The sequence below is a fragment of the Schistocerca cancellata genome, chromosome 4, assembly GCF_023864275.1.
Source record: "Schistocerca cancellata isolate TAMUIC-IGC-003103 chromosome 4, iqSchCanc2.1, whole genome shotgun sequence".
NCBI classification, from domain to species: Eukaryota; Metazoa; Arthropoda; class Insecta; order Orthoptera; family Acrididae; genus Schistocerca; species Schistocerca cancellata.
In genome coordinates, this window is record NC_064629.1 from 59139424 (window position 1) to 59159892 (window position 20469).

General features: G+C 37.4%; 1 protein-coding gene across 6 annotated transcripts in view; it reads right to left on the reverse strand.

Moving 5' to 3' along the window:
- The window catches only part of LOC126183431 (N-fatty-acyl-amino acid synthase/hydrolase PM20D1-like), a 291898-nt gene that overhangs the window by 33573 nt on the left and 237856 nt on the right, over nt 1-20469 (reverse strand). For all 6 annotated transcript variants that reach the window (XM_049925409.1, XM_049925407.1, XM_049925406.1 and 3 more), the window contains one exon: nt 17566-17702. In XM_049925409.1, coding sequence (XP_049781366.1) covers nt 17566-17702 — 137 coding nt within the window. The remainder of the gene's footprint in view (nt 1-17565; nt 17703-20469) is intronic.

Below are 20469 nucleotides of genomic sequence, written 5' to 3' on the forward strand. Positions count from 1 at the left end.
TCCAAATTAGGTGAAATTTGCAGCAAGCTTTTGCAGCGATGAGAGATGCACACTATTAGCATTTCAGCAGAGGTGCACATCAGAGGTGCCAGTCAAGTAACACAGCCTGCAAGTGCTATGTAAAGGGAGAACAGATAGTCATGTGGACATACTGGAATTGTTCTTTCATGCAGTTCTTTTGTGTAAGCAGCTTCAGTACACCTTGTAGAAGGCAGCGATTGTCTTTAGGGCATGTTTTGGAGTTCGACTGAGGGAGAATAGTTGCCTATAGGGATTGCAGATTATCCTTCGGAGAAATCAGTGGTTGTGTCAGATGGAATGAAGCAACTCTGATGTGGATCTGTAACGGTTTGATGAAGGAGAGAATGACAGATTGCTGGGACTGATTAAACCCAACTTGTTGCACCACTACATGTGATGACATGCATAATGGGCACATGGCAGTGATGAATCATTCTGCCACATCATGAACTATATCACAATACATTTGGTCTGTTCAACAACAAGCAGTGTCCGCGTGTACCATTCAGCATTGTATGCAGCACGGTGGACTGTCTGCAAAGTGTCAATTGCTGCATGTACCAGTGAGTCAATGCCACAGGCGTCTGGGCCGGCAATGGTGCTATGAATGACAGATATGGAAAACTGAATGAAATGACATTGTTTTTACTGTTGAATCTTGATTCTACCAGCACCACCATAATGGTCAGATTAGAGTCTGGATATGCCATGGTGAGAGAACTGTTGCCTTATGCATCACAATACTAGTTCTGCACCAGAGATTATGGTTTGAGGTGCTACTGGACTCCAATCGTGCACCCCTGTAGTATGTATTGCCAGTACACTAACCAGCCAGTGTTACATCTCTGAAGTGTTGGAGCCTGTTGACCTCCCATGCCTTCGGAGCTTGCTAACAGCTACAATGCAACAAGACAATGCGCTACCACAGGAGCATGCAATTTTCAAGACTACTTCTTCACCCATTGGACTGCAATGTTGCCTTGGCCTCCCTGTACTCCCAATCTCTCACCTATCATAAACGTCTGGTCGATGATTGCAGAACAACTGGTCCAAGATATACCACCCACTGCTATGCCAGATCAACTTAGGTGATATGTGGAAGCGGTATGGACTGATATACCCCAACAACGCATCCAGAGCCTCTTTAATTGAGTGCTGAGGCATGTAGCAGTGGTTATAGCCAGGAATGGTGGCAACGCTCAATACAGATTTCATCATCTTTCTCACTCCACACGGGGCTGTATTCTCAATCATGCAATCTTTGGGCAACATATTATCTCCCAAATCAATTTGATTGTGATATCTCTGGACCTTTTTGGTGTTGCATTTTGGATGGCCAGCAGTGTTTATTTCATCTGCATATTCTTTTGCCTGTATTAGCAGATAGTATGACTGCAGCATTTAGAATATTCCACTCTGATTGTTATTTTTTGTTTTGTATAAATTTATGATAGCAGAAGTAATTCCATGTCTATCAGGAGCTGGTTTCATTTATATAGCTGGCAACATTGCATAAATGACTTAAAAGTATTTGCAGCAGGTATTCTGAAATTACGAAGAAATATAAATAAATCTGAGTTATCAAAGGCATTTCCTCTCACCATCCCATACCAACTCCCATTCCTGTCAAAAAACACCCTATAGTAAAAACAGATGTAACTCTTCTGAAATATCCAAATCAATATATCATTTATATAATTGCTATCCACAAGATGTCACCCACAGCTCTCACTGGTACCTCAGATCTGTACATAACAACAAATTTGTTAATACACAATTATGTCTGTTCAAATTCAAATTCAAATGCTTTATTCACCTTGAGCATCTTTACCTGCTACTGGCATTGCCAAAGTTAAATGAAGTAACAATAACAATAATAATAAAAAATCAAACAATGGAAAATCCAGGCTAGAATGTAACAATATTAGGGAAGGAAAGTTGCTACTCACCATATAGCGGAGATGCTGAATCACGATAAGCACAACAAAAAATGACTGCTTCACAGCCTGTGCCATATGGATCCTTCCCACGAACACCAGATTTTCTGAATTGCGCAGGTGGGAATTTTTCCTGCAATATATCTCATGTTCCCGTAACCCTCCTGGCCTCAACCTTCATTAGTCACTGTCCTCACCCATCCAGCCCCCTCCCTGTTCCCATTCCAGCACTACACAGCTGTCATTTTACCACCACACCCAATCTTTTAATTTCTTTTCATTTCTGCTACTTAACCCCCCCCCCCCCCTCCCGCCCCACCTTCTTTCCTGCCCTCTGTCTAAATTACAGCACTTCACTGTCTGCCACCCCCACCATACTATCCCTCCCCCTCCCCATTCCAGCCTCCTCCTTACCCCCACCCAGTCGCCACTCCCATCATGCACTGGTACTGCTGCTTGCAGTGTGGTTTCAGCTGTCTGAGACAGCAGACGAGTGTGCAAGTTGCATTTGTGTGTGTGTGTGTGTGTGTCTGTCTGTCTGTCCATCCGTCTGTCTATTTCTGACAAAGACCTTAATGCCCAAAAGCTATAATTATGTGAATCTCTTTGTTGTGCCTATCACGACTCAGCATCTCCGCTATATGGTGAGTAGCAACTTTCCTTCCCCAATAATAATAAAAACTTAGACAACTGTTATTAAGTACAAGAAAATCATACATGGTAGATAAGCTGTGTAATTAAGTAAATGACAATAACAATAAATAATCACATGATAGAGCAATTACCAGATAAAAACACTACTTAGTAATGAATGACAAAGATAATCAATAACTAAACATATAAATGACAATAAGCACATGAAACAGAAATAAAATAGTTACACAGCCAGACATAAATGATTATAAAAACTCTGTTATTTATTGACTTCTCATTCTCATATGAAATATGGGTCATTTGTCACACATTCGAGGAATTCTTGAACAGGGTAAATTCCTTCACCCTTCTTCGATTTCACAAGCCTTGTTTAAAATTTATTTACTGGCACTTTGTATGCACTTTCAGATAATCTGTCGAAGTAGACAAGATCATGGTATATGTAGCTGTTTCTCAGTCTTTGCCAGGTTAGCATATAGCACATAAGCTGTATGTCCATTTCTTGTACTATAGTTACGGAAATTATGGTCCTCCTTAGGTAAAGTATACTTAGGTTTTTTTAACACAGATAAGGCAATCATAGACATACAGGCTAAGTAGTGTCATTGCATTTAGTTGCATTGATTTGTGTGAGCTAAGACTTGCAATCCCTTTTACAGCTTTCTTTTGCCATTTAAACAATAATTTTGACCCTGCAGAATTACTCCACAGTAGTATCCCATAAATCCATAAATCAGGTGGGAGTAGAAGAATGAAAAATATGCATATAATCGAAGTTATTTACTGACACTGTTCCTCAGCTTGTACAGAAGAGTCAACACATGTACTACTCTGACACATGATTTCCCTGTGTGGGTATGCCAGCTGAGGTTTTGGTCAATGTGAAATCCTAATAACTTGTGTGTTTTGTTATTATGACTGGGAGCATTCAAATGAATAAACTGTCTGCAGTTTTAATGTAATTTTTCTGCAGTGCCAAGTAGAACAACACTGCTTTGCTACCACCATTCTGTGTTGCACATTTTCAAGCTTCACATGTAATGAGTGTTGTGTCTGCATATAACACTGCAACACATAGCACAATGGTGGAAAATCATTTATATAAGTAACAAGAAGGAAAGATCACGAACAGATCTCTGAGGTACACTCTACATGACTCGAACACATTATTACTTTTAATTATTTACCTTAACTAACTGTTTTATGTTGTCCAAGTAAGAATGGACAGAGCATTCTTCTCACTTCTTAGTGGTAGAGTTTTCTGTGAGAATATGGTGGGAGGCAATATCAAATGCTTTCATGAGGTCCACATTGTTGCACAGCTAATCTCTCTCGCTCTCTATTCCTTTTTTTACCAGCTATATATTTGTGTTACCATGCTTTCAACTGCTTTGTCTGTAGAAATTCTGGATCTTAAATCATGCTGTGAGGAGCTTAGTATATCATTATTCATTACATTCAAAATATTGACTCATCTGTTTATGCATGCAGTATTCTATTGTTTTCGATATTTTAGGTGTAAGTGATACACGATGATAGTTATCTTGAGGCACTTCACCTCCTTTCTTATGTACTGGTTTACAGATACATTGTCCAGTCACATTAATGTTACCTCTTGTCAAAAGCCCGAATAAACAGCTTTTGCAGTGTGAACTGCTGTGAGGCATGCAGGAAGAGGGTCAGTGAGGTTGCATAAAGTACTGACGAAGATGTGGAGCCGTAATGACTTCAGTGCCACGGCCAGCTGCACGAGGTTTCTCGGTTGAGAATCCATGGCACAAGCGGCCTGATCAAGGTGGCTTCACAGATTCTCTACAGGGTTTAAGTCTGGGGAATTTGGTGGCCAGGGGAGTATGGTAAACTCATCGTGGTGCTCTATGAAACGTGCACATCCACTAAAAGCTGTGTGACACATTTCACTGCACTGCTGGTAGATGCCATCATGCTGAGGAAAAAAGCAGTGCATACAGTGGTGAACGTAGTTCCCAAGGATATCTACATCTACATCTACATCCATAAGCCGCAAGCCACCTGACGGTGTGTGGCGGAGGGTACCTCGAGTACCTCTATCGGTTCTCCCTTCTATTCCAGTCTCGTATTGTTCGTGGAAAGAAGGATTGTCGGTATGCCTCTGTGTGGGCTCTAATCTCTCTGATTTTATCCTCATGGTCTCTTCACGAGATATATGTAGGAGGGAGCAATATACTGCTTGACTCCTCAGTGAAGGTATGTTCTTGAAACTTCGACAAAAGCCCGTACCGAGCTACTGAGCGTCTCTCCTGCAGAGTCTTCCACTGGAGTTTATCTATCATCTCCGTAACGCTTTCTCGATTACTGAATGATCCTGTGACGAAGTGCTTCTCTCCGTTGTATCTTCTCTATCTCTTCTATCAACCCTATCTGGTAAGATCCCACACTGCTGAGCAGTATTCAAGCAGTGGGCGAACAAGCGTACTGTAACCTACTTCCTTTGTTTTCGGATTGCATTTCCTTAGGATTCTTCCAATGAATCTCAGTCTGGCATCTGCTTTACCGACGATCAACATTATATGATCATTCCATTTTAAATCACTCCTAATGCGTACTCCCAGATAATTTATGGTATTAACTGCTTCCAGTTGCTGACCTGCTATTTTGTAGCTAAATGATAAAGGATCTATCATTCTGTGTATTCTCAGCACATTACACTTGTCTACATTGAGATTCAATTGCCATTCCCTGCACCATGCGCCCATTCGCTGCAGATCCTCCTGCATTTCAGTACAATTTTCCATTGTTACAACCTCTCGATATACCACAGCATCATCCGCAAAAAGCCCCAGTGAACTTCTGATGTCATCCACAAGGTCATTTACGTATATTGTGAATAGCAACGGTCCTATGACACTCCCCTGCGGCACACCTGAAATCACTCTTACTTCGGAAGACTTCTCTCCATTGAGAATGACATGCTGCTTTCTGTTATCTAGGAACTCTTCAATCCAATCACACAATTGGTCTAATAGTCCATAGGCTCTTACTTTGTTCATTAAATGACTGTGGGGAACTGTATCGAATGCCTTCCAGAAGTCAAGAAACACGGCATCTACCCGTGAACCCATGTTTATGGCCCTCTGAGTCTCGTGAACGAATAGCGCAAGCTGGGTTTCACACAATTGTCTTTTTTGAAACCCATGCTGATTCCTACAGAGTAGATTTCTAGTCTCCAAAAAAGTCATTATACTCAAAAAAGGTCTATAGTTCTGCACATCTGTTCAACATCCCTTCTTGAAAATGGGGATGACTTGTGCTCTTTTCCAATCCTTTGGAACGCTCACATCAGTATAGTTCTTCCCTCCTCACGCCAGCCTGCATGAGCTTAAATGCGTGCATTTCAGCCTCCTCTAGTAACACAGTGTTGGCTCTTCTGCCAACACAACAAATTCGAATCAAGAACAGCTGCCAACATGAGTAAGTAAGAAGTAGATATCCTTGGTGTAGTGGAGCAGCTTAAATCACTTGAAAAGGGCAAGTCCTTATATCAATTAGGTTCCTTTCAGAGTATGCTGATGCAATAGCTCCATACATAACAATCATAAACTGCTCACTCGACAAAACATCCATGCTTAAGGAACGGAAGGTGCACAGGTTACACCAGTATTCAAGAAAAAACCTAAGGGTAATCCACTGAATTACAGACCTACATCACTATAGTTGATTTGCAGAAGGATTTTGAAACATACGGTACACTGTGTTTTAACAGTATGGATTACCTAGAACAAAACAAAAGCTGAGATAGATGGCAGTGAGATTTTTGGGGAAAATTTAAGTGTATACTGAAAGGATAGGCTAATGGGAAATGGAGATGCTGTATTTGTCACAGTAAACAAGAAGTGCAAATCCATGGAGATAGAAATTGAAGCTGAATGTGAAATTGTTTGGGCAATTGGATTCTTCTATTGCTCATCAGACTCATCTTCTGACGTAATCAAAAATTTTAGAGAAAACCTCAGTTCACTTGTAAGTAAATTCCCCAATTATACTGTAATCACTGGTGGAGACTTCAATCATCCAACAATCAGTTGGGAAAATTACAATTTTGTTAGTGGTGGTTATGATAAGACATCCTGTGAAACTTTACTAAATGCCTTCTCTGAAAATTACCTAGAACAGATAGTTAGAGACACCACTCATGATGGAAATACATTGGATCCAATGACAACAAATAGACCTGACATCTCTGAGGAGTCCACATAAAAATTGGTATCAGGAACCATGACACAGTTGTGGCAACAATGATTACTGAAGTTCAAAGGACAACTAAAATGAGTAGAAATTCAGTAAACTAGATAAAAAATCACATGTAGAGGAACTCTGGCTCAGGTTTAAAAGTATAGTTGATCATGCACTGGATAAATGTGTATCCAGTACAACAGTTCATAATGGGAGAGAACTTCCACAGTATAGAGTCACTATAAAGAAGCTTCTAAAGAAATGGAGATTACTGCATAATATGTGTAATACAATGGTATAGCTATAGATAGAGATATTCGGAATGAAACACGTTTGACTGTCAACAGAGCAATGCACGATGCCTTCAATGACTACTGTAGAAGAATACTGTAAAGTGATCTTTCACATAGCCCAAAGAAATTCTGGTGGTATGTAAAGGCTGTTAGTGGCACCAAAGTTACTGTGCAGTTCTTAGTGAATGAGACAGGAACTAAAATTGAGGGTAGCAAAGCAAAAAATGAAATGCTTAACTCCATTTTCATATGTTCCTTTACAAAGGAAAACCCAGGAGAATTGCCCCAATGAATCCTCATACCACTCAAAAGATGAATGAATTAAGCATTTGCATCAGTGGTGTTGAGAAACAGCTGCAGTCATTAAAACTGAACAAAGCTCAATGTTCCAATGGAATCCCTGTCAGATTCTATACTGAATTTGCAGTTGAGTTAGCCCCTCTTCTAACTACAATCTTTCATAGATCCCTTGAACAAAAAACTGTACCCAGTTCTGAGAAAAAGGCACAGGTCACACCCATCTACAAGAAGGGTAATAGAAGTGATCCACAAAACTGCCACCCAGTCATTGACACAGTTTTGTTGTACAATCTTAGAACATATACTGAGGTCAAACATAATGAGGTATCCTGAACAGAATGACCTTCTCAATGCCATCCAGCATGTATTTCAAAAACATTAATCATGTGAAACCCAACTTGCACTTTTCTCACATAACATGCTTAAAGCTTTGGATCATGGCAATAAGGTATATGCAGTATTTCTTGATTTCTGAAAAGCATATCACTCATTACTACACCTATATTTATTGTCAAAAGTAGAATCATATGGGGTATCAAGTGAGATTTGTGACTGGATTGAGGTCTTTTTGGTAGGGAGGACACAGTATGTTATCTTGGATGAAGAGTCATAGTCAGGTGTATAAGTAATTTTGGGTGTGCCCCTGGGAAATGTGCTGGGATGCTTGCTGTTCATGTTGTATGTTAATGACCTAGCAGACAATATTAATAAGAAAATTGGGCTTTTTGCAGATGATGCAATTATCTATGATGAAGTACTATCTGAAAAAAAGCTGTATAAATATTCAGTCAAATCTTGATAAGATTTCAAAATGGTGCAGAGATTGGCAACTTGCTCTAAATGTTAAGAAATATAAAATTGTGCACTTCACAAAACAAAGAAATATAGTATCTTATGACTATAATATCAGTGAGTCACTGCTGGAATCAGCCAATTCATACAAATACCTGGGTGTAACACTGTGTAGCGATATAAAATGGAATGATCACATACGTACAATCTTGAGTAAAGGAGGTGGTAGAATTTGGTTTATTGGTAGAATACTGGGGAAATGCAACTGGTCTACAAACAAGATTGCCTACAAATTACTTGTGCAGCCAGTTCTAGAATATTGCTCAAGTGTGTGGGACCCATACCAGACAGGATTAACATGAGATATTGAAGGTATACAGAGAAGGGCAACATGAATGGTCACAGGTTTGTTGAATCCATGGGAGAATGTCACATAGATACTGAAGGAACTAAACTGGAATACTCTTGAAAATACACAAACTACCCCAAAAAAGTCTATCAATGAAATTTCAAGAACTGGTTTTAAGTGATTACTCTATGGATATGCTACAACCCCTATGTATCACTCCCATAGGGATCGTGAGGGTAAGATTAGAGTAGATACTGCATGCACAGAGGCACTGAAACAATCGTTCTTCCAGCACTCCAAACATGAATGGAACAGCAATAAATCTTAATAACCGGTACAATGAGATGTACCCTCTGCCATGCACCTTACCATGATTTGCAGAGTATAGATGTAGATGTAGTTGTAGAATCTATTGACAAATAGTCAGCATAGATTCTGAAAATATCATTCTTGTGAAACACAACTCTCTCTTCATTCATATGAAGTAATGGGTGCTATTGATAGGGGATCTCAAATTGATTTCATATTTCTAGATTTCCTGAAGGCATTTGACACCATTCCTCAAAAGCAGCTTCTAATCAAATTGGGTGCTTACAAGAGTATCCTCTTAGAAGGTGGCTGGCCTCATGATTTCCTGCCAGAAAGGTCACTGTTCACAGTAATTGATGGAACGTCATCAAGTAAAACAGAACTGATATCTGGCATTCCTCAAGGAAGTGTCATAGGCCCTCTGCTGTTCCTAATCTATATAAACAGTTCAGAAGACAGAATGAGCAGCCCTCTTACATTCTTTGCAGATGATGCTGTCATTTACTGTCTCATAATGTCCACAGATAATCAAAGACAATTGCAAAATGATTCAGACAATATATCTGCATGGTATACAAAATGGCACTTGGCTCTAAGTAATGAAAAGTGAGAAGCCATCCATGCGAGTACTAAAAGTAATCTGTTAAATTTCCATTATGTGATAAATCATACAAATCTTAAGGCCGTGAATTCAACTAAATCTGTAGGGATTACAATTATGAATAACATACATTGGAACAATCACATGGACAATGCTATGGGGAAAGCTAAAAAAGACTGTTTTATTGGCAGAACATTTAGTAGATGTAACAGGTTCACTGAAGTAACTTTTACACTATGCTTGTCCATCCTCTTCTGGAGAATTTCTGCACAGTGTGCAATCTACATCAGACAGGATTGGTGAAGGACATTGAAAAATTCAAAGAAGGGCCTCTCATTTTGTATTATCATGAAATAGGAGAGAGAGTGTCACGGGTACGATATCCAAGTTGGGCTGGCAATCACTAAAATAATGGCATTTTCTGTTGCAGCAGGATCTTTTTAAAATTTCTATTACCAACTTATTGCTCAGAAAATGAAAATATTTTGTTGGTGCCAACCTACAAAGAGAGAAATGACCATTGTTGTAAAATACGAGAACTCAGAGCTCGCATTGAAAGATTTTTGGGTTTATATTTCCTGCACACTATTCGAGAGTGGATCAGTAGAGAAATAGCATGAAGTTGGTTCAATAAACCCATTGCCAGGAACTTAATTGTGAATTGCAGTGTAGTCAAATAGATGTAGATAATTTATTTAATTAGGGGTTTGTAACTAACCACTTTGTCACAAATATCTTTAACACTGGCACTTTGTGACACCAGCAAGGCATTTTACTTCACTCATCATAAGGTCTTTTTAAATACACCCAGTTGGTATGAACCTGGAAGAACTGTATTGGCAATCTTCAAATCTTATCTGGAAAATGGAAAGCAGATTTATCAGCTGAAGGAACACTATCATGTGAACAGAAACTGGAATATGGCATGCGATAAGGATCGGTAATGGGCTGCCTCCCTTTCCCAGTTTTTGTAAGTGATTTAAGTTTTCCTGGACAGTTCTTGCAACTTGCAAATGACACAACTCTATATTTATAAGGCATCAATGCCAGAAAGGCTCAATAGAAGAAAATCCTTTGTCTTATGTGACAAATAAATTGCTTGTCATACAGAAAATGAAAATCAACAAAGCAAAAGTGAAAAATTGGTATGTAGCCTCAGTGACAAAAGCTACCTAAACTGTGCAGGGGCTGTGAAACTTCTGAGGTTAATGGTGGACAGCAAACTCAATTGGCAAAAACACACTGCATGACAACATGTTATGTCATACACCTTCTGAAAAAACTGAAACTTGTGTTAACTAATCAGTAGCTGCTAATAGTATATTATTTACTGTTTCTTACTATAGGGTGCAAGAAAGTAACACTACTCAAAGAAATAGCAATAAGGATAACAACAACGCATAGGGGACAGGAGCACTACAGGCCATTATTTACAAAATTGGGAATAATAGCTGTTTGCATTCATCATGTATTTTTGTGCTTCCTTCATGTTAAGGAAAATCTAGATTCCTTCAGCAACAGGCATGAGATACATGACCACAACACCTGCAACAAAGAAAAACATAAACATACCAACCTGTTGAATGCCCAGAACAAGAGACAGCTTTCACTAGATACATCCGCATCTTTGAGATCACATCTACAATATCTTTCATTGGCAGAGATGTGGACTCAAGGCGTTGAAAAGCAACAGGTAGAAATTGGAAGTGAGCTCTTAAGAACGCCAAGGAAGCAACATTCTTGTTATTCTATAGGGCCAGCTTGGATTTTTGACAGTGTTGGCAGTGTTCAGCATAACAAAGATTCCAAGAGCCAGGTGCACCAACATGTAGCTATGAGTTCTGGGGGGAGGGGAAATGTTTGGAGCTATTTCCTTAAAGGACTGGATGTGGATAGGAGATTTGATAAATATTTTCTTAACAGAGGAAATGATACTGTTAGCCTCAGGAAAACTATTTGTGTCTTCTTCTGCTAGATGACGTAGGTCACCAGCAAGGCAAGTGCAATGGATCAGACTGGTACAGACTTCACCCAGTGTTGCTCCCATTTTAACATACAGGCAGCACAATCTGTCACCAACAGCAAAACATCTTCTCCAGGTCATACGGTGCATAGGGCATAACTGACAGTCCAGGTTACTGTGCTGTGATTCCTTTTCTCCAATTCTCTACACAGGATTAGGTGGAGTGTGCCTGGTGCTGTGGAATCTAATTTACCCACCATGACATTTAATGTAAAATTGCCACATCTGTCACTGGTCTTGTCAATTCAAAGTGAAATACGGTAGTCACCAACGTCTGTTTTAATATCGGCAACAGCTTTTTTGTGCACCTGTTTCAAATAATATTTGCACGTTGTCGATTCATCTGGTATACTGCAGCTACTAATACACTCGTGGAAGCCCTTAAAATTGAGGTTCTTTAGCACTTTCCATGGCACATTAGCCAACACTAAAGCCTCACACAAGTCTATATTAAAGTTGTCCACTGCACTACTTGTCATAGAGGAAAGTAATGGTTGAATCTGTTGTTTGCTGTTCTTCCTAGTAATGCTTCTAATGTGAGCTGTGGAATCTTTGTGTTGAAGGAAATGTGACTTTTGACATGGCCTCTATTATATTAAAACAAAAAAAAAAAAAACACTAAAAAGATGACAGTAACTAAGACATAAGAATGCAATAATGTAAAATGTCAACTTCAATTGAATTGCATACCCATTTCAGCAGTCTAGTTTTAAAGTGCAAGTGGAAAATCCAAGGGTAGAAGACTCACAAGAGGACTGGTACATAAAATGAATGATAACAGTAATCTGTGTTAACTTACTTGCTTCTGACAGGCTTTGCAAAAAATTACTCATTTGTCAGTTGTGAAATTGGAGCCTTTTCCAATCCACTGTTGGAAAAAAACAATTTTTAACAATTTCTGTTCAAACATTACACTATTACATTTACAGTACACTACTCAATTGAGTCAACACACCACGCAAATTTACTTTGTAACTACAAAAATAAATAGACTCATCAAGTGTCAATGATTTATTCTTTTAATATACCTCTCTATTGTTGGTTGGCATTTAAGTAAAGGTTGGCTGCATTTGGCAGAATGCAGTGGTATGTGGGTATATTCTCAAAGTAACAATATGGCATCACACACAGTGTCGATTTCAATGTGGGCAATATTTCTTTACCTTCCAAACTATAAAAATAAGTAGACCGAAATGTCACCGATGCACTGGCATCCTGACACATTATTGAGTTATAAAGGTGAGCAACATTGTACCTTACACATTCTTGATTTTAGCACAGTGTACAACTTCATTACGTTGTTCCTCAAACTGCACAAATTTCCATTATTGACTCTCCTTAATATTACATACGATTTGACAATCAGCAGCTGTATGAAATATTATCCCAAAGGGACTGATTACCCTATAGTTTGGTCCCTTTCTCCCAAACCAAACAACAAACTTGTTATTCCAAATTATTCACTACGTGTAAATTTCGTGACATCATGTGCAATGGGTGTAGATGTATTATTCACTAGTGACATATGGTAATTTTGATATGTTGCAACTATGTAATACATCTATACAGATTGCAGATAGTGTCATACAATTCTTATTAAGCGAATAAAATTTCATACAAGCTGCTGACTGTTAAATCATATCGGAGTTTTATAAGTTAAGCTGTGGCTTATGACAATAAAAATAGTCCCGATTCCCTGTGGTTGTGTCATTCTCACTCAGCGGAATCTGAGTAACATTGCATGATTAAGAGGGGGTGTACACAAGACTACGATGTAAAGATGTGGACTGTGACATATGGAGGTTTGGGTCAGGCTGAGAAGTGTGTATTGATAGCTGAAGTGGTTAATGTGACTGCTCGCAATAAGCAAGAAATCTGGGTTTGAGTCCCAGTCTGGCATATATTTTCATATGACAAAATTGGTTAATACATCTACACTCACATTGCAGCTAATGTCATGAAATTCACATCCAGCACAACCTCTGTAAAGATCCTTAGTATTAATTCAGAAACTGCACCATATTTAAAAACAGTTTTTTTTTCCTGCAGAAGTCTTCTTTAGTCCCTAATTTTCTATGAAAACCCAATTTAGCTCATTTTAGGCCTTTTAAGTATGATTTAGCCCTTTTTAGGTTCTGTAAGGTTCAAACTTTCAAATCTGAGTCCTAGTCATGAGACACTGTTGTAGAAACTTCATCAATACAGCATCAGAGGAAAAGTGGTTGATATTATAAAATCCCTTGTAAAATGCAGCAGACAGCGAGAGGAAGTGGACTGCAAAATGGAAACGAAAATTATAAATATGTGCCCTAAATTTCAATAAGTTAAATATGATATGCCTCAAGGATCAGTATTGTGTCCACTGTTTTTCATTCTTTACATAAATGATATGTGTAGACAAGATGGCACAAATGTCATCATCTGTGCTGACGACTTACCTCTTATGAATTGAAGAAAAGACTTGCTCTGAATATAGAAAATGCAATCCAGTATTTTAGTGGCAAAACTTTGTTCATAAATGGAACGAAAACATTTACATACAGTTCCATGCTATCAGAGATGTTCACACTGAAAATATTAGCCTTAAAGTTGGGAACACAAATCTTCATGAGACAAGCAGTTGCATGTTCTTCAAAGTAGTAATACACAAGTACTCATATTAGGAAAATCACATAGATAATTTATGTCCAAAAATTAACTCAAAAACATTCGTAAAGAGGAAGATGTCTAGCACAGTAAATGGAAACACATTACTAAAGATGTACTATGGGCTTGTCTATCCATAATTCTCAACACTCACACAGCAGGACTGATTTAAAAAAAAACTGTAAGGTGTATTGCAAAATTATGGCCATGAGAATCTGTAATAAGGACCTTATGGAAATAGGGTGATTCTTTTACAATACGCTCCTACATTAAACAAGGAGCATAAGAGTATTGTCAGCATTCAAACACAAACTAAACTGTTATATTACTGTCATACATTCCTACAGTCCATAAGTATTCCTAGAGAAATATCAGCACAATTAAACATGAACTGTATGAGCCTAAGGTTAAACGTGACTAAAATAAACACTGTACAACTCTTGTTTATAATAATTACACTGAAGTCACAACAATTTATGATGGTCTTCTGGACATTCCAAAAGGTGGGACATGGTTGTTAATGTGGTGTTTAATCACCATGGACAGCAGTGCATGTTCCTCAATGATCTCCCATATTGGCCACAAGGTTGGTGAAGAGTTCTTGTAATAGGACATACCATTCCTCCACCACTGTGGTTGACAACTGTTCGAGAATTGTTGATGTATGTGGACATGCTGCAAGACAACACATCACACACATGCTTGATGGGATTTAAGTCAAGCGAATCACCCGTACTGTTTTATGCAGTCATGCATTGTCATCCATGAAAATAAAGTCAGTGCCAAAACCACCCCTCAAAAGATGCAGATCAGGAAGAAGTACAGTATCACAATAACTCTGACCAGCGAGTGCAACATGTTCAGAGATTTGGAGGTATGTATGCCCAAGCAACATTATGCCTCCCCAGACCATATTTAGTTCATATGGAAACATTCAGAAGAATCAAACCATGTGTACATCAAATTCAATATTGCCAAAGTTCAAGATTTTATGGTGCGAGTTGCTTACAGCTCTTTAGAGTATTTCTTGCAACCTCTTATCCAAGCCTCCCGAACCTTGTATAAATCTTCCTTCAGATTTCTTTACTGCATATTCTATGCCACTTAATTTTTCCATTCTGCAATTTTGAATGAACACTTTTCTTTTTCCAAAAACTTGAAATATAAAGTTATTCATATTCAAAATTTTCAAATCTTAAAATGTAATTCTTTCCAAAATTCAGTGCCAAGTTCCATAGCCTCAATTTTTCTATTTCCAAAAATTGGTATTGGTATTTTACCAATTTGTAATTTCTGTGATATGGGCATCTGTAAGTAGGTGTCAAACACAAACCGTAAGTTAGTTCATGTTCACTAGTCAAAACAGTACTACGCCAGTCAGTTAGTACAGTCACCATGTTACCCAGCCAGAACTCAGTATTTAAAGTGTATAGTTACCATGTGTCAGTCAAGTAAATTTCATAGTCAGGTCACTGAAATGAGTTGCTTGTGACAGTTTCAACAGAGGAAATAACTGAAAGTTTGAGTTCTTAATTAACCTCACACAGCAAGAAAATAGAAAAATTTATTCAGTCCAAGGATATAGTACTGAAAAATTTAATTCCCAATAAATCTGAGTATTAGGGAAAATGGAACCTTAGTTGCTAAGCTAATTCATTTTATATGCTGTGATCATTTATACATGTATATAGAATCCTGTGACCACATGGAAAATTTCAATTATCAGTAACATAAAGCTATAGTTTGTCGAGGAAAGTTGCTGTGGGACATAGTGGGACAGAATAACCAAATAAATATGTATATCAAGTCAAACTGGAGAATGATTTACGCCCAGGAAAAACTTTATGCAGTTTTGAAATAGAAAATTTAAAATAAAAAATTGAATACAGACAACATAGTGAATATGAAATCCACAGGTTTGGACTGAATAGTCAAAAAGGTATTTTTTGTATTAGAAATGACTAATCAAGATACAAAAGTTAAAAAAAACAGTGGTTTGAAGTTATTTCCATTTTTTTCCTGCAGCAAAAGATAAAAGGAGAACAGAAATGTAGAAAGTGACAAATGAAAGGACAGTTTCTCTATAACACTAAACATTTGGAGACTGCACGTACGTATGAGTAAATGCCTCAGTAGGAACAAATAAATGATATGAAAGTCTGAGTTATGTGAAGTAATTTATTATTTAAAAAAGAATAATGCGCAATGCAGGAGAAACACAAAATAAAATTATAAATGAAGTCTTAAATTAAACATAAAAATCACCGTGATCTTCATGATAACAATGAACCAGACAACTGCCTGAATGAAGTAAATGAACATCTTCCTTTGTGTCTGTTAACACAAATATAAATATAGTGATACACCAGATACACCACAACAAGTTGAAGGCACATAGTTTGTCCTGTTACACATTATTATGGTAGTGGATATATATGTGTGTATTTACTTCAAAGACAGCTTCATGTTTGTACCTTCATTGATCTTACCATTGTCTTTTGTGGCATACTTTTCGAAAATACAAAGACTGGTGACATACAGATCTGATTTTGTTTCCCTTTATATTACCCACATTCAGTGGGTGAAAAGCATCCAGAAATGGGGTGTTAATAAAGTTTACCCTTCGACAAAAATTTTACATTCCCACAAATAACATAGTTTTAACATTTCACGTATCATTATAATTTTTCAAGAAAGTAAATGGCATGTTGATGATCTGGTACACAGCATAATGTTAAAGACTTCAATAGAAACAATATATCTGCATGATACCAATAAATACTTACTGTTATGGTTATTGTTCAGTCACTTCCTTGATGAGCTTTAATTTGTGAGGTGTAACACTTGTGTTACAAAAGCAATAAACCACCACGAACATAGTTCTTTATAGGCATATATGTGAAATTAAACTGTCATTGATGAAAAGCTGTTGGGTTTCCACCTGAGCAGAGGTGTTGAGATACAATGACAAATGGAGAGCTTTTTGTCAGTCGCATATACTGGGGACGTCTACATCAACACATAAACTCTTATTAGTTTGGCATTCTTATGCTATCCATTGTGGCTGTTGTTATTTTGTATCTTATTCTTATTACCAGAAAGAAATAGTACAATCTATGATGATTTAGGGTCTTCTTATCATATCACATTAGTTGCAGTATCTACTTATTAATGTTATCAGACCAAATAACACATTTCTTTACATGTATAGGCATATACTAGTAATTGCAATACAGATATTAGTTATACATATGTAACTTTTGTAACAAGCATGCTATGTAGGTTCATCTTGTATCTGTATTTTACATTTATCAGTATTTACAACTACCATTTAATTTCCATTACACTTCATATCTTGCTTCAGACAGCATTATTGTCCTCCTTTTAGTTCACTATGACCTTTTAAGATAAACTGAAATGTTACTCACATTGCTACATGCCTATCTGTGCCAGGTATCAGCCCTTTTGTAAGTGGATAGCCTTCATCCAATACAAAGTCTAATCGAGTGACACCACGTGCTGTGAGTATCTTTGCTATTTCCTGTGCCCCTCGTCTTCCAGATATCTACAACATAACCATATGAGACAAAATAGAATAAAACAGTAGTCTCTTATCTCTTAACATGTAATTTCATGTTATTTACTTAATATTGAGAAGACTCATTAAAATATAAAAATTAGTTAGGATTTTTTCTTAAAATGTCATAAAAAATAATAAACTTCATTCATAAGTATGTGCTCTCTTTTTTAGATAATTTAGATAATTATAATGAACTCTCCAATTGAATAATATCATTCCTACAGCATTCCATGAGACAAGTTTTTTTTTCAGTGATTCTAAATTAATATTCAGCAAACCTTCTCCTTCCACTTTGTGACAGATTTCAGTGCCCATACACTACACAGTTTGAGCCTAAAGTTTCGAATCATGGACATTCAGCATAAAATTATTGTGATTCCAAGTGTTATATTCATGCTGATATTAATTTGCTATAAATAAACTATAATTGGTGTGAACAAATATCATCAATTCATAAATGTATGATTAAGAATCACTTGGTATTCTTAGATTTTTTAGGAGTGTGCAATATGATTTTCTTCATTTTGCATTATGAATATTCCTAATGACATTTTTTGGAGTGTTAATAATGTTCAAGCTGCCCCAAAATGGTTCAAATGGTTCTGAGCACTATGGGACTTAACTTCTGAGGTCATCAGTCCCCTAGAACTTAGAACTACTTAAACCTAACTAAACTAAGGACATCACACACATCCATGCCCAAGGCAGGATTCGAACATGCGACCGTAGTGGTCGCACGGTTCCAGACTGTAGCACCTAGAACCGCTCGGCCGCTGCCCCCGAAATATTCCATACCATATTACTGATTTAAAGCAGCTGTGATGAATTTCTTTCCTGATGTTCATGCTGGTTGCATTATATATAATCATCACTACAAACGTCAGGTTATTTAATTTATTTAGGAGATATTGTATACGTGAGGCCACTGATTTAACTTTCCATTTTTTAAAAGTATTAACTGAGGTTTTCAATGTTTGATTTCAGCCTATTTAGATTAAATTAGTTATCTAATTTTCTAGAGGATTTATGACAGTTTGAGAAATTTGGTCAGTGTTAGTTTCATGATTATAGATGTGTCCTCTGGGAAGAAAACTGAGCGACAATCAATATTGAGTGCTAGATCATTTATGTAAAACATGGATGGGCAACTGGTGGCCCATATGCTGGATCTGGCCCATAATTGGTTTCTATTTGGCCAATGAGGCACTTTCATCGTACTCCACCCGGTACATATTTTTGGAAATTTCCACCAACATTCAGCTCACCTTGGGTTTGCAGCTCATGATGCAGACCAGTGAAAGTTTTGCTTACTCAGTGCAATTTGAGATTCCATTTCTCATCATTGTAGAATTTTAACAACCAAGCCAAAGGTTTTTCCAGTGTGAGTGTGAAATTGTGGGCTATGTGTGTGCAGAGAGTAGTGGAAACAGCTCACTACCTTGAAGAGGTGTGAGGAGAAGTATTTTCACCTCTGGATCAGTGCTGAAAAACACACACACACACACACACACACACACACACACACACACACACACACACACACACACACACACACACACACACACACACACACACAAAAAAAAAAAAAAACTGGTGGATCACAGATGTTGGAAGTAGGCAACAAGGACACGAAATTTACAAATAAGACACAAAATGTACAAATATGAACAACAATGGCAGGGGCAGTATCTTGGTGAAAACACTAGTTATTGTTGTCAGTTCATGTGTAAAGTTCTGTGCTAGCTGTTTGTCAGTTTTGTGCAGGTGTTTCTATGTATCTTTAATGCATTCATTTGCAAAAGTCTCGCATTAAGATGAGAAAAGTAAATGCTGGTGAATTTCATCAATTCCAAGAGAAAGGATTTTTCTTTGCCATATATAAAGATAAACATGTCTGTTTGTTGTGTAGTGAATCACTAATTGTTGTGAAGGAATGTAATATTAAAATGCACTTTTTTTTGTGAAACACACTGCTGAACAACAGCTTACAGGTCAATTACAGAGAGAGAAGTTAAAATATTTATTTCTAATTTGGACAAGCAACAACAAATGTTTGTCAAACCAAGGACTCAGTGCAACAATTCAGTTAAAGCTAGTTTTATAATAAGTATAAAAATTGCCAAATCCTTACAGATTTTTGCTGAAGCTGACTTCATAAAGGTGTTTCTCTTGGACATTTCAGGTGTACTATGTTCTGATAAAGAAAGAGAGTTTGAACAAGTATGTTTATCAAGACAAACAGTCCTTCAGCAAAGTGGTATGATGGCTGATAACATTAAGAAAAGTTTGTGTGATCATGCAATACCAGGCGAAGCATTTGCAATCACTTTTTATGAGAGCATCGATTTGTCGGACACATCTCAGTTAGCAATTTTTGTTCATGTTGTAGATGTTAGTGTAATATAAAAGATGAATTATTAGCATTACAGCCATTAAAAGAAACCACTAAGGGTAAAAATATTACTGAACAAGTGAAAAATATCATTAAAATGTTCAATGTGGATGATCTCTCTTGATCCACTGGTGATGCAGGACAGCAGCTGGTCAAATAGTTAAGACGGTATATCTCGAAACAACTATGCAATCTTAGAAGATATTTTATTTTATTTTCATAACCAGTTTCGGCATTTCAGCATGCCATCTTCAGGCCTCATGTCTGTACATGAGATGCATAAGGGGCCTGAAGGTGGCACACTTAATTGCCAAAACTTGGTGTGAAAATAAAAAAAAAAAGACTTCTCAAATCGCATAG